The sequence below is a fragment of the Pollachius pollachius genome (genome assembly GCF_949987615.1).
Source record: "Pollachius pollachius genome assembly, contig: scaffold_330, whole genome shotgun sequence".
Taxonomy (NCBI): Eukaryota; Metazoa; Chordata; class Actinopteri; order Gadiformes; family Gadidae; genus Pollachius; species Pollachius pollachius.
In genome coordinates, this window is record NW_027641195.1 from 12,501 (window position 1) to 25,885 (window position 13,385).

Below are 13,385 nucleotides of genomic sequence, written 5' to 3' on the forward strand. Positions count from 1 at the left end.
GAAACCAATGCACAGCCACCATTGAATGTTGTACGTCCTGGCACTTGTACATTGCACTTATTCAAGGTACTTAATTGTGTAGCATCTACAGTAGCTGCTATCGTTGCTTTACACTGGGAATGGGTTAGCCTAGTGATTGTAATACTTGCACTTGGTTCTATGAACATCTTTACTGTACTGACAGCGATATATTGTTTCACTTCTTATCACAAATGTACTTATTGCAACAAATGCACTTATTGTAAGTAGCTTTGGATAAAAGCGTCTGCTAAATGGCCTAAATGTTAATGTAAATGTAAATGGATTTAGACGACGACAGAGCGGAGTACAGAGACCAAGAGGAGGAGAGGAACACCGTGAACTAGACGGCTCCACCTGTGATGATCCCTCTCTGGAGAGACGCAGACTGCGGAGGCTCAGACAGTGTCAGGCACTCGACGTACCAACATTAAACACGGACGGGGAACAATGGGTTCACAGGGGTGGGATGATGCATGGGAAACACAGACAGACGGAGGGCGGAGGGAGTGAAGAACGAAGGAAACTGCAGCTCTCCTCCGGTTACAGCAGACGTCTCATGGCCTGCATCAGTATGCCTGGAGTGTTTCTTTGCGTTGCACGTATCTGTGTGCACGTGTGTGTGTGTGCACGTGTGTGAGCATGGGTGTGTGCACGTGTGTGTGCACGGCCTGTATCTCATCAGGCCCTCAGGAGCACCTCCAGCTCCGTCTCCTAATTGATCCTGAAGGAACGGATTTCTCTAGAAATATACCTGAGCGTTAGCTCGTTAGCCCGTTAGCCCATGGCTATCCAAGGACGCCGCCGCAGGAAGGGTCCGTCCAAACATGTGATTAACACGCCCAAATATGTCAGGCTCAGAGCTCCCCCCCCCCCCCCCACCCCCCCCCCCAGCCCTGCCCCTCCCCTCTGCTTAATCTTCTTATGCGGGGTCACACTGCTTGACCCTCGAGCTCTCGCTGATAAGCCCTCACATCCTTTCTGCCTCTCAGCCTCACATCCTCTCAGCCTCACATCCTCTCAGCCTCACATCCTCTCGGCCTCACATCCTCTCAGCCTCACATCCTCTCAGCCTCACATCCTCTCGGACTCACATCCTCTCGTCCTCACATCCTTTCGGCCTCTCAGCCTCTCATCCTCCTACTTCGAGCCTCACATCCTCTCGGCCTCACATCCTCTCGGCCTTTCAACCTCTTAGCCTCACATCCTCTCGGCCTCACATCCTTTCAGCCTCATATCCTCGTCCTCACATCCTCTCAGCCTCACATCCTCTCGGCCTCTCAGCCTCACATCCTCTGCGTCACGTGGAAAAGTGATATAAAAATGTTTTTAAGAGCTGAAACGTCAGCTAGAAAGCTCGTTCTGGGCTCAACAGATGTCCAACCAGGAGCTGCAGTTTCCTTCCTTTAAACCAATGGGGAGACGGCGGAGCGCTGCCCCCCCGCGGACAGACGGAGTGACAATGAGGAGCGGAGGAGCAGAGCTCTACGGCCCGGAGGAACCCCCCCCCCCCCCCCCCCACAGTCTCCCGGGGTCCGGCTGCAGGAAGGCGGCGCTGAGTTTAGAGCTCCTCAGTGAACCTGATTCAGTGTTTTACCCTCAGAGCCTCCGAGCCAATCAGAGGAGAGCGCCAGTCGGAGCGCTGGACTAGGGGTCCCGGTCTAGTGGGTCCTGGTCTAGTGGGTCCTGGTCTAGTGGGTCCTGGTCTAGTGGGTCCTGGTCTAGGGGGGTCCCGGTCTAGTGGGTCCTGGTCTAGTGGGTCCTGGTCTAGTGGGTCCTGGTCTAGTGGGTCCTGGTCTAGGGGGGTCCCGGTCTAGTGGGTCCTGGTCTAGTGGGTCCTGGTCTAGTGGGTCCTGGTCTAGTGGGTCCTGGTCTAGGGGGGGTCCCGGTCTAGTGGGTCCTGGTCTAGTGGGTCCTGGTCTAGTGGGTCCTGGTCTAGTGGGTCCTGGTCTAGGGGGGTCCTGGTCTAGTGGGTCCTGGTCTAGTGGGTCCTGGTCTAGGGGGGTCCTGGTCTAGGGGGGTCCTGGTCTAGTGGGTCCTGGTCTACGGGGGTCCTGGTCTAGTGGGTCCTGGTCTAGTGGGTCCTGGTCTAGGGGGGTCCTGGTCTAGTGGGTCCTGGTCTAGGGTGGGTTTCGGTCTAGGGGGGGGTTAGGTCTAGGGGGGTACCCCCAGAGCCCCGGTAAAGCACTGCTCAGTACGGAGGGAGAGCTGGACCACTCACCACGCCCCCCCCATCACCCTCTACAGGGCGGCCCCCGCACCGAACGGGGAGAAGTTGAGCTGACTCCTCTGGAGGGGAGAGAAGGGGAGAGAGACACTTTAGAATCATCAGAGAGAGAGAGAGAGAGAGAGAGAGAGAGAGAGAGAGAGAGGGAGAGATAGAGAGACGTCGATAAAGTCAGGACGTTGAGTATCAGTACATGTACCTTCCCTCCTATTCTGGGATGTGAGACTCAGACTAACAGCAGCTCTGTGTCTGTGAGGAGGCCCCCCCAGCATGGCCCCCCTAATGGGGCCATGCTGGGGGGGCAGGCTCCTGGACGCGGTCAGAGCTCTGCACCCCGCCCTGAACAAACTCTGAGGAACCCCCCCGCTAGCCCCACTCCTTATCCCCTACACCCCCCACCCAGCCCCCGTTCTGGATTGCAGTGATGGTAAAAGGCAGAGGCACACACACACACACACACACACACACACACACACACACACACACACACTCCAGTAAACCCAGACTAGAGGGGAATAAAGTGTGCCTCCTGATGTCTTGTGAGAACACTTCAGACCGATATTGGATCAAGTTGTTCCTGGCTCTCTCTCTCTCTCTCTCTCTCTCTCTTTCTCTGTTTCTGTCTCTCTCTCTCTCTCTGTCTCTCTGTCTCTATCTCTCACTCACTCAGTCTTTCTGTCACTCTGTCTGTGTCTCTCCCTCCTATATCTATATCTATACATCTAGCAATACATCTCTCTATATCCATACGCTCTCGCTCTCTCTCTAATCTCTCTTTCTCCTTCCGTCTCTCTCTCTCTCTCTCTCTCTTAGTCTTACTGTCTCTCCCTCCTATACATATATCAATACATCTCTATATCCATGAGCCCCCACTCCCCCCCACCAGCAGGGGTCTCCTGGGGGGGGGGCTCAGCTCCCACTGCCCCCCTCCTCTCATATAAACTGTCATTTCCTGTTGTCGGGGGGGTGGGGACTGGTGTGTGTGTGTGTGTAACATGCTTGTCCTTAGGGTAGAGAGAGAAAGAGAGAGAGAGAGAGAGAGACAGAGACAGCGAGAGAGAGAGAGAGAGACAGAGAGAGAGAGCGAGAGAGACAGAGACAGAGAGAGAGAGTAAAGCCTCGGTAGAGAGTAGGTAAACGATCCCTGCTTGAGGGACGTCTCATTTGTAACTCGTTTTCTTCTGTTCAGCTCAGGACAGTCAAGGCCGGTTCAGTCTGCTGAATCATTCACGGGTTTTAATTATTCAGGTCTCTGGTATATGTGGTTGCATGTTTATTTGTGCGTGAGTCAGTGTGTGTGGGTATCGGCGTGTGTGTGTGTGTGTGTGTGTGTGATCGGTCACCATATCCCTGTTATCAGAGCGGGGAACGCTCTGGTGTCTCCAGTGAGGAGCTCAGCTCAACAGAATCCTTCCTCTCCGATGAAACGGATTCAAAACAATCACACACCACTTCCTGATACTGATGTTCTGCTTTTGTGTACCACAGTGTGTTTGTGTGTTTGTGTGTGCGTGTGTTTGTGTGTGCGTGTGTGTGTGTCCGCATGTGTGCGTGTGGGTTAGGATAAACGTGGTCTGGACCAGAGTAACATCAGATAAGGGAGAGAACTCTCCCTTATCTCTCCCTCTCCGTTAGGGGAGAGAACTCTCCCTCCCTCCTCTGTTCCATCGTTCTCGCGTCCTCTAACGTGTGATAGTATAGGTTTAGTTCGTTATTAGTTATTAGTTAGTAATGAGTTAGTGGACAGTCTGAAGCTCTTTGGGAAGCTGCCAATCTTCCACTGAAATGTAAATAGCGCACTGTTGATTACTCTATTCTGATTGGTCAATTACGGTATCCATCTGCCTGTATTACTTAGTAGCAGACTAATGCTATGAACGCTATTTCACAGTAGAATCTAACAGAATCTTTTTTTTTATTATCAATACAACCTCATTACCCCGAAAGTATGTTGGTACTATGTTTAACGAGAGGTATTGAGTTACCCTGAATGGCTTTATTAATAATAAATTATCCCTTACATGTTACACCCATCAGAATGAGAACGAGTCAGCCCTCCTGGGTGTGTGTGTCTGTGTGTGTCTGTGCATGTGCGTGTGTGTGTCTGTGTGTGCGTGTGTGTGCGTGTGTGTGCGTTGACTGTGTGTGTGTGTGTGTGCGTGTGTGTGTCTGTGTGTGCGTGCATGTACCTGGGTGTGGTGGCTGTCCATGTGTCGGTGCAGAGAGGCGGCGCTGGGTGTGTTGGACTTGCTGTGGCTGACGTTCTCCATGGAACCTGGAGAACAACAACCGTCAACACAACAACAACCGTCAACACAACAGCAGCCATCAACACAACAACAACCGTCAACACAACAACAACCATCAACACAACAACAACCGTCAACACAACAACAACCGTCAACACAACAACAACATTAACACAACAACAACCGTCAACACAACAACAACATTAACACAACAACAACCATCAACACAACAACAACCATCAACACAACAACAGAAGCGCCCCCTGCTGGGAGCCACTGAACCGTCAGCACAGCGACCACCGCAGCCCCACAGCAGAACCCCCAGCGCCTGACGCTTCAGCTCACACAGACACCTGAGTTTATACTGAGAGGTTCCTGGTCATGTCTTATCTGAACTATACAACATGAATCCATCCACTCCAGTATCACTGACAGCGAAGGAGGTTCTCTGCCTGAGACTGATGTCGTCTAAAGGCCCAAAAACGACGGCCAAACGTTTCCCCTCCAGGGCGGAGTCAGGGGCGGAGTCAGGGGCGGAGTCAGGGCGTTACCGTTGGTGATCTGGTTCCCGTTCTCGATGGGGGCGGAGCTAGAGGAGTTGGGGGTGTGGTTGTTGGCGTTCTTGTCCTGTAGCTGAGGCGACGGGGAGGTGGGGGCGGAGCCACAGTCCTGGCCAGGCAGGTTGATGTTAGAGTTGAACCCTGGGTAAAAAGACGAGGACGACAGGGCGTTGAAACGACGTGACGGAGACCGGGGTCAGCGGCCGTCTGACAGGACGCTGAGGTACCCCCATGACCCCCCAGAGGTCTCCCCGGCCTTCCCTCATCCCTTCCCCCCCCGAACCCCTGGGAGTTCAGAAACCTCAAACACACAAACCAACAAACCAACCAACATACAAACACACGCCACAACAAATACAGCAACAGCTGGCTGCATGACTGACCTGGAGAGAGGGGATGGGTACACACACACACACACACACACACACACACACACACTCACTCACTCACTCACTCACTCACTCACTCACTCACTCACTCACTCACAGTCACACATGACGCACGTTGATGTCATCCCTCTCACCGAGACACTGGACAGTTCAGGGCCCCTGGTGTGAATCCCTTCAGCCTGATGTCAGCCTGTTGGCCACAGGGGGTATGTCACCGCACACACACACACACACACAACCACACACAAACACACACACACACACACACACACGCTCTCTGCCTCAAGGCTAGCTGCCGGGCTCCGGACGCAGGATGACTGTCTCCCTGTTTATGTACCACATGTCCTGGTGACATGTGCCTGGGTTAGTGTGTGTGTCTGTGTGTCTGTTTGTGTGTTTGTGCGTCTGTCTGTGGGTGTGTGTGTGTGTGTGTGTGTTTGTGTGTGTGTCTGTGTGTGTTTGTGTTTGTGTGTGTGTGTCTGTGTGTGTGTGTCTGTGTGTGTGTGTCTGTGTGTGTGTGTGTGTGTGTGTCTGTGTGTGTGTGTGTGTCTGTGTGTGTGTGTGTGTGTGTCTGTGTGTCTGTGTGTGCGTGTGTGTGTGTGCGTGTGTGTGTGTGTGTGTGTGTGTGTGTGTGTGTGTGTGTCTGTGTGTGTGTGTGTGTCTGTGTGTGTGTGTGTGTGTCTGTGTGTGTGTGTGTGTCTATGTGTGTGTGTGTGTGTGTCTGTGTGTGTGTGTGTGTGTGTGTGTGTCTGTGTGTGTGTGTGTGTGGATCAGCTGTCATGGATGTGGGGAATGCGCCCGCTGCTCATGTCCGAGTCACAAGACGTCTAAATATAGCGTCCCTCCTACAGGCCGAGTGACAGGTGGCGGTCCGACGCAGAACCCGGACCGCCTGGCACGCGGGACGCTTAGGAAGACCGGGAATGTGTAGGATGAAGGGGGGGGGGGGGGGAGCACTTTAAACGGCGACACCACGGCTCTCCGGAAACATCGAATAGTAACAGATCCACTCGCTGTGAGGCCTTCAGGAGCCGGGGGTCCACGGGCCAGGGACCCCCCCTCCCCCTCCCCGGGAATACCTCTGGCTGCTCCCATCCCAGAGGAGGGGGGAGGGGGGGGGGGAGGGGGGAGGAGGGGGGGAGGCAGCTGCTCTTCTCAGGGATGTGTGTGATGCCAGCGGTATCCCCCCCCGCCCCCCCCAGCGGAGCGGAAGTAGGCCGCCCCGCTAAGCCCACCGGCATGCCCCTCGCTCTGATGTCACCCCCACCCTCACCCCCACTACATGGCACTGACCCCCCCCCCCCCGAGTGTTTCCATGACGCCAGCCGTGCCGGGTGACGGTGACGGAGGCTGAGGGATGCAGACCCTAACACCCCCGCTCCCGGGCTTATAAGGAGCCCGTCCCTCTCCCTCCCCTCCCTCCCTCCCTTCCCTCCCCCCGCCTCCCTCCCCCTCCCTCCCCCTCCCTCCCTCCCTCCCCTCCCTCCCCCCGCCCTTCTCACTAGGATGCACATACACACACACATACACTCGCATGCACACGCACACACACACACACACACACACACACACACACAAGATTTTCCTTACCTGCAGCCCCCTGGTTCCTCCCTGAAGGGAGGAACCAGGGGGCAATAAATCAGGAGACACAGTGTGACCACGACTGGATCACACTCACACCTACACAATCACACTCACACACACACACACAATCACACTCACACACACACACACAATCACACTCACACACACACACACAATCACACTCACACCTACACAATCACACTCACACCTACACAATCACACTCACACACACACACACAATCACACTCACACACACACACACAATCACACTCACACACACACACACAATCACACTCACACCTACACAATCACACTCACACCTACACAATCACACTCACACACACACACACAATCACACTCACACACACACACACACAATCACACCTACACAATCACACTCACACACACACACACACACTCACACCTACACAATCACACTCACACCTACACAATCACACTCACACACACACACACAATCACACTCACACCTACACAATCACACTCACACACACACACAATCACACTCACACCTACACAATCACACTCACACCTACACAATCACACTCATACAAACACACACAATCACACTCATACACACACACACACAATCACACTCACACACACACACACACACACACAATCACACTCACACCTACACAATCACACTCATACACACACACACACAATCACACTCACACCTACACAATCACACTCACACCTACACAATCACACTCACACACACACACACAATCACACTCACACCTACACAATCACACTCACACACACACACAATCACACTCACACCTACACAATCACACTCACACCTACACAATCACACTCATACAAACACACACAATCACACTCATACACACACACACACAATCACACTCACACACACACACACACACACACAATCACACTCACACCTACACAATCACACTCATACACACACACACACAATCACACTCACACCTACACAATCACACTCACACCTACACAATCACACTCACACACACACACACAATCACACTCACACCTACACAATCACACTCACACACACACACAATCACACTCACACCTACACAATCACACTCACACCTACACAATCACACTCATACACACACACACAATCACACTCATACACACACACACACAATCACACTCACACACACACACACACACAATGACACTCACACCTACACAATCACACTCATACACACACACACACAATCACACTCACACCTACACAATCACACTCATACACACACAATCACACTCACAGCTACACACACACACACACACACACTACAGACATCAAACTAACTAAAGAGGAGACAGTTTGTTTGACAAACTACGCTGAAATAAAAGGTTAAACCACCGCCGCAATCGAGACACACGCACACACACACACACACAGCAGCCAACGTGTGATTCCAGGGTCCTTCGTGCGTGTGCGTGTGCGTGCGTGTGTGCGTGCGTGTGTGCGTGCGTGCTCACTGACCCCCGTCTCTCCTCCTCCTCCCGCTCTTCCTCAGTAGGTGGCGCCCGGAGCTGAACAGCGTGCTGAGCTCGTCCAGCGGGCTGGTGAGGGGTCTCCCGTTGGCCGGGTTGAACAGCAGGGGCGAGGAGGAGCAGGAGTGCGCCCGCCGCGCCTCCGGCCGCGCCCCCTTCCCCGGGGAGTAGGGGGGGGGCTTCCCCAGGGGGTCGGCGCGAGGGGGGGCGCCGGGGGGCTTGGGGGGGTCGGCGCCGGCCCGCGTCAGAGAGAGCAGCCCCCCCTCGGGGGGGAAGGGGAAGTGGGAGGGGGGCCGGTAGGGCGGGGGCAGGGCGCTGGGCGGGGCCGCGCTGGGGGGCGGGGCCGTGCTGGGGGGCGGGGCCGTGCTGGGGGGCGGGGCCGTGCTGGGGGGCGGGGCCGTGCTGGGGGGGGTGAGGGGCGGGGGGGTGCAGCGCTCCGTCTGCATCAGCACGCTGAGGCTGGGGGAGGAGTCGGCGCGCTGCCGGTACTGCTGGGGCGACAGGGGGCTGTCGGGACCCCCCCCCGGGTAGTTGAGGTTGGTCTCGAACACCGGCAGCTTCTTGACCTCCAGGGGGGTCAGCGGGGACTCGTCGGAGGCCGGGGAGCAGCTGACCGGGGACGGGGGGAACACCAGCAGGGGCGGCCGGTGGGGCAGCAGGTTGGGGAAGGGGGGGGGGATCTCACAGCCGTCCTTACCCAGCCCCGGCTGCAGTGCATTCTGGGAGAGGGAGGGGTCCGTGGGGGCGGACACGCCTGGCCCCGCCCGTTTGCCCCCCCCCTCTGGCAGGGCGGCCCCCCCGTAGCCCACCAGGCTCAGCCCTAGGGCCTCCAGCCGCGCTGCCTTGGCGGCGGTGCTTAGGGGCCCGCTGCCCAGGGGCCCGCTGCCCAGGGGCCCGCTGCCCAGGGGCCCCCCGTTGTTCAGGGACCCGCTGCCCTGGAGCCCGCTGCCCTGGGGCCCGCCGCCCTGGGGCCCGCCGCCCTGGGGCCCGCCGCCCTGGGGCCCGGGGCCCTGGGGCCCGGGGCCTTCCTCGTGGGGGAGGTAGGTCATCTCCTCGTAGACGGCCTCCCCGTCCGCGGGCTCCGGGCTGAGGGGGGGTTCCTGCAAGCTGCGGGCCCTCGGCTGGGCCCCCACCATCTCAATGTAGACGTCCTCGTCGTCGCGGAAGAGGCTGAGCGGGCCCCCCAGTGGGGCGTCCACCGAGGCGGCCCTCTGCAGAAGGCCACCCAGGCCGGGGGCCCGGGACAGCAGCCCCAGCTTGGCCTCAGCGGGGCGCAGCGTGGTCAGGCTGAGCCCCGCCGCACTGATCTCCTCGTAGGACCCCGACAGCTTGGTGTGGGGGCTGCGCTTGGGCTTGGGCGGGGGCTTCTTCCTCAGGGTGGTGTAGTCGTCGCTGTGGGGCCGCGGCTTCAGCGCTGGGGGGGACACGGCGTTGTCTAATGTTAGATATCAACCGGATTCAGAGTGACCGCACGGCAACATGACGGGTGAGACACCACACTGAGCCTCTTACAGCCGCAGAGCACCGAGGCACTTCAGCAGAATTACTTTAGTTACTTCAGCAGAATTACTTTAGTTACTTCAGCAGAATTACTTTAGTTACTTTAGCAGAATTACTTTAGTTACTTTAGCAGAATTACTTTAGCTACTTTAGCAGAATTACTTTAGCTACTTTAGCAGAATTACTTTAGTTACTTTAGCAGAATTACTTTAGTTACTTTAGCAGAATTACTTTAGCTACTTTAGCAGAATTACTTTAGTTACTTTAGCAGAAATACTTTAGTTACTTCGGCAGATTAATTCATGTTACTTTAGCAGAATAACTTTAAGATTAATTTAAGTCACTTTGAAATAATTAGTTACTTGAGCAGAATTACTTAAGTAAGAATTACTCCTGGGCGCCCCCACATTATGAACCACAGACCTGCTGGGTCCTGGGGGGGCCCCACAGAGCGTACCTGGGTCGGTGGGGGACAGCTGGGTCCTTGGGGGGCTGGCGGTCGGAGAGCCCCGACCCTCCGGTGTGGTGGGGGGCTCCTTGGGGGCCAACGTGAGTCCGGCGCTGACCACCTCGTACGAGGCGCTGAGCCGGGTGTTGGGGTCCCTCTTGGGCTTTGGCGGGGGCTGCTTGCGGGGCGAGGCGAGGGTGCCCCCCCCCGGCCCGTCCTCCGGGGGGTGGGCCAACTTCTGGAGGGCCGGTTTGACGAGCGGGCTGCCGGCGGACTGGACCACCTGCTCCATGGCCAGGGGGGTGGGCACCGAGCTGGACCGCAGGTGGCGGATCAGCCGCCCCCCTGCGGTGAGGGGGGCCTTCTCCGCCACCCTAGGAGAGAGAGGGGGGGGGGGGGGGTCACTCCTCCAGAAGGTTCTGCACAGCAGGCTCAACAACATGACGGGTGAAACACTGAGCCTCTTACAGCCGCAGAATACTGAGTTACTTCAGCAGAATACTGAGTTACTTCAGCAGAATACTGAGTTACTTCAGCAGAATACTGAGTTACTTCAGCAGAATAACTTAAGTTAATTTAGCAGAATAATTTAAATTACTTTAGCAGAATAACTTGAAACACTTTAGCAGATTAATTTAAGTTACTTTAGCAGAATAACTTAAGTTACTTGAGCAGAATTACTTAGTTAATTGAGCAGAGGCTTCAGACCCTCAGCACCAACACTCAGCTCAGCCAACAGAGACCAGGTGGTCAGAGGGGTCTCTTATCGGGCACCGGAAGGTTGCTAGTCTGAACACGGCCGCTGGTGTGTGAGTGTGTGAACCGTTGTAAGTCGCTTTGGATAAAAGCGTCCGCTAAGTGCCCTGAAATGTACATTTAAAATGTACATTTAAAATAGTAAGAGAAAGATTCAAAGAAATGCACATTCTGATGATTGTCGAAATTCTTTTGATTAACTTCTCATTTGTACCAGAGAGAACCAATCGGTTAACCCCAGCATGTTGACCCTAACCAGTTAACCCCAACATGTTAACCCCAACATGTTAACCCTAACCAGTTAACCCTAACCAGTTAACCCTAACCAGCTAACCCCAACATGTTAACCCTAACCAGTTAACCCTAACCGGGTAACCCCAACATGTTAACCCTAATCAGTTAACCCCAACATGTTAACCCTAACCAGTTAACCCTAACCAGTTAACCCTAACCAGTTAACCCCAACATGTTAACCCTAACCAGTTAACCCTAACCAGTTAACCCTAACCAGTTAACCCCAACATGTTAACCCTAACCAGTTAACCCTAACCCAGTGGCAACCAGGAGCTCCTGATCAATGGGGGTAATGACCGACCTCTGATCCAGATTCATTTACAGTAATGATATCGCTGGGATCATAATCCCACCCACTGGGATCATAATCCCACCCACTGGGATTATGATCCTCTCCCTGCTCCGATCCCGTGCTGAAGAGGCCAATATAGGGATAAGGACTGAGAACCAGTGGATTATGGGAGCTGTTAATGGTTTGAGTCTAATTTCCTTGCAGGGATTAGACCACATGATATTCCGAGTTTGATGTCTCTAATCGGCCACCTGCCGCCCGCTGGGGACAGACGGCTGACATACTCTGACCCCTCACTCCATCCCCTGCACGGGCTCAATGCCATCATTAACTACAAATCAGGCCGCAGTCAAACACCCACACACACACACACACACACACACACACACACACACACACACACACACACACACACACACACACAAACACACAATTTAAACACGCGCTGAGGAACAGAGCGTGATGGTGGCGTAGGAGCAGGGACCTTTGGGACCTTAACGACCTCCAGGACCTTAACGACCTTCAGGACCTTAACGACCTTAACAACCTTCAAGACCTTCCTTCAGCCTACCTCCTGCTCGGCGGCTCCTCCTCCTTGCCCACAGGCTCCGGTCTCTCGCCGAGCGGGGGGCTGTCCCCGAGGCCGGCGGGGGCCGCACTGCCGTAGCATCGCAGGCGGTCGCTCTCGCGGGCGATGTCGGAGGCGTTCTGGAGCACCAGCCGGTCGTACGCCCGCAGGCCCAGGTCCTCTGCCCCCTGGAGGAAGCGCTGCAGGCTACAGGCATCCCCCTGCTGCCGTGGGAGACGGAGGCGGGCCCGTCGCCGTGCCAACCAGCCACGGACCACTAGCACAAGAGAGGGAGAGGGAGAGGGAGAGGGAGAAGGGAGAGAGAGAGAGAGGGAGAGAGGGAGAGATTCATTTAATTTCATTTATTTATTTAAAGGACAGTGCACATGAATCTGCATTACTGTAAATGTGCCAGTATTAGCAAACAGGCTAATTTTCAACTGTAGTCCTTTGGCAAGATATTAAGCTAGGCACAGGATGGCTGAAAAAAATAAAACATATTAAAGAATACACACAGCAACAGATGATAACAGTATAACATGATGCCAATAGACTCCATAAAAACATATACAATTACATACATACATGGTTCATACAAACCACCTGGGTTAGACATTAGAGCTACACAAATACAGAGTAGCAGACAAACAAGCACTCATCTTAAATAGAATCAAAGGTGTTCACACCTTTTGATTGCTTAAAAGCCAGCCCTTAAAATGGTGGGTGAATGTATGGAGGTAGGTGCAATTTCTAATCTCAAATGGCAGTTGGTTCCATAATTTAGAGGCTCTCACAGAGAAACATAATTCACTAAAGAGGCTGGACCTAAGAGGGACTACACAGTACCCTCTTAGAGCAGCTTGTTTGTTCTGCTGTTTGAATTATTTTGCTGTATAAAAGTGCAGAGTGGTGGGGGAGCCTTACCATTGATAATCTTAACAATTAGACATCTGTCAGTTTGTTTTAAAATATTTTCCCAGCTGAGCAG

At 54.5% G+C, this 13,385-nt stretch overlaps 1 protein-coding gene across 1 annotated transcript in view; it reads right to left on the minus strand.

Annotated features, from left to right (window-relative positions):
* Positions 1–12,674, minus strand: part of LOC307091719 (unconventional myosin-XVI-like) — a gene marked incomplete at both ends in the record, with an annotated part of 17,418 nt that extends 4,744 nt beyond the window's left edge. The window contains 6 exons of the mRNA XM_079759369.1: positions 4,435–4,520; positions 5,046–5,195; positions 8,529–8,892; positions 8,929–9,953; positions 10,497–10,861; positions 12,401–12,674. Coding sequence (XP_079615495.1) covers positions 4,435–4,520; positions 5,046–5,195; positions 8,529–8,892; positions 8,929–9,953; positions 10,497–10,861; positions 12,401–12,674 — 2,264 coding nt within the window. The remainder of the gene's footprint in view (positions 1–4,434; positions 4,521–5,045; positions 5,196–8,528; positions 8,893–8,928; positions 9,954–10,496; positions 10,862–12,400) is intronic.
* Between the last annotated feature and the right edge of the window lie 711 nt (positions 12,675–13,385).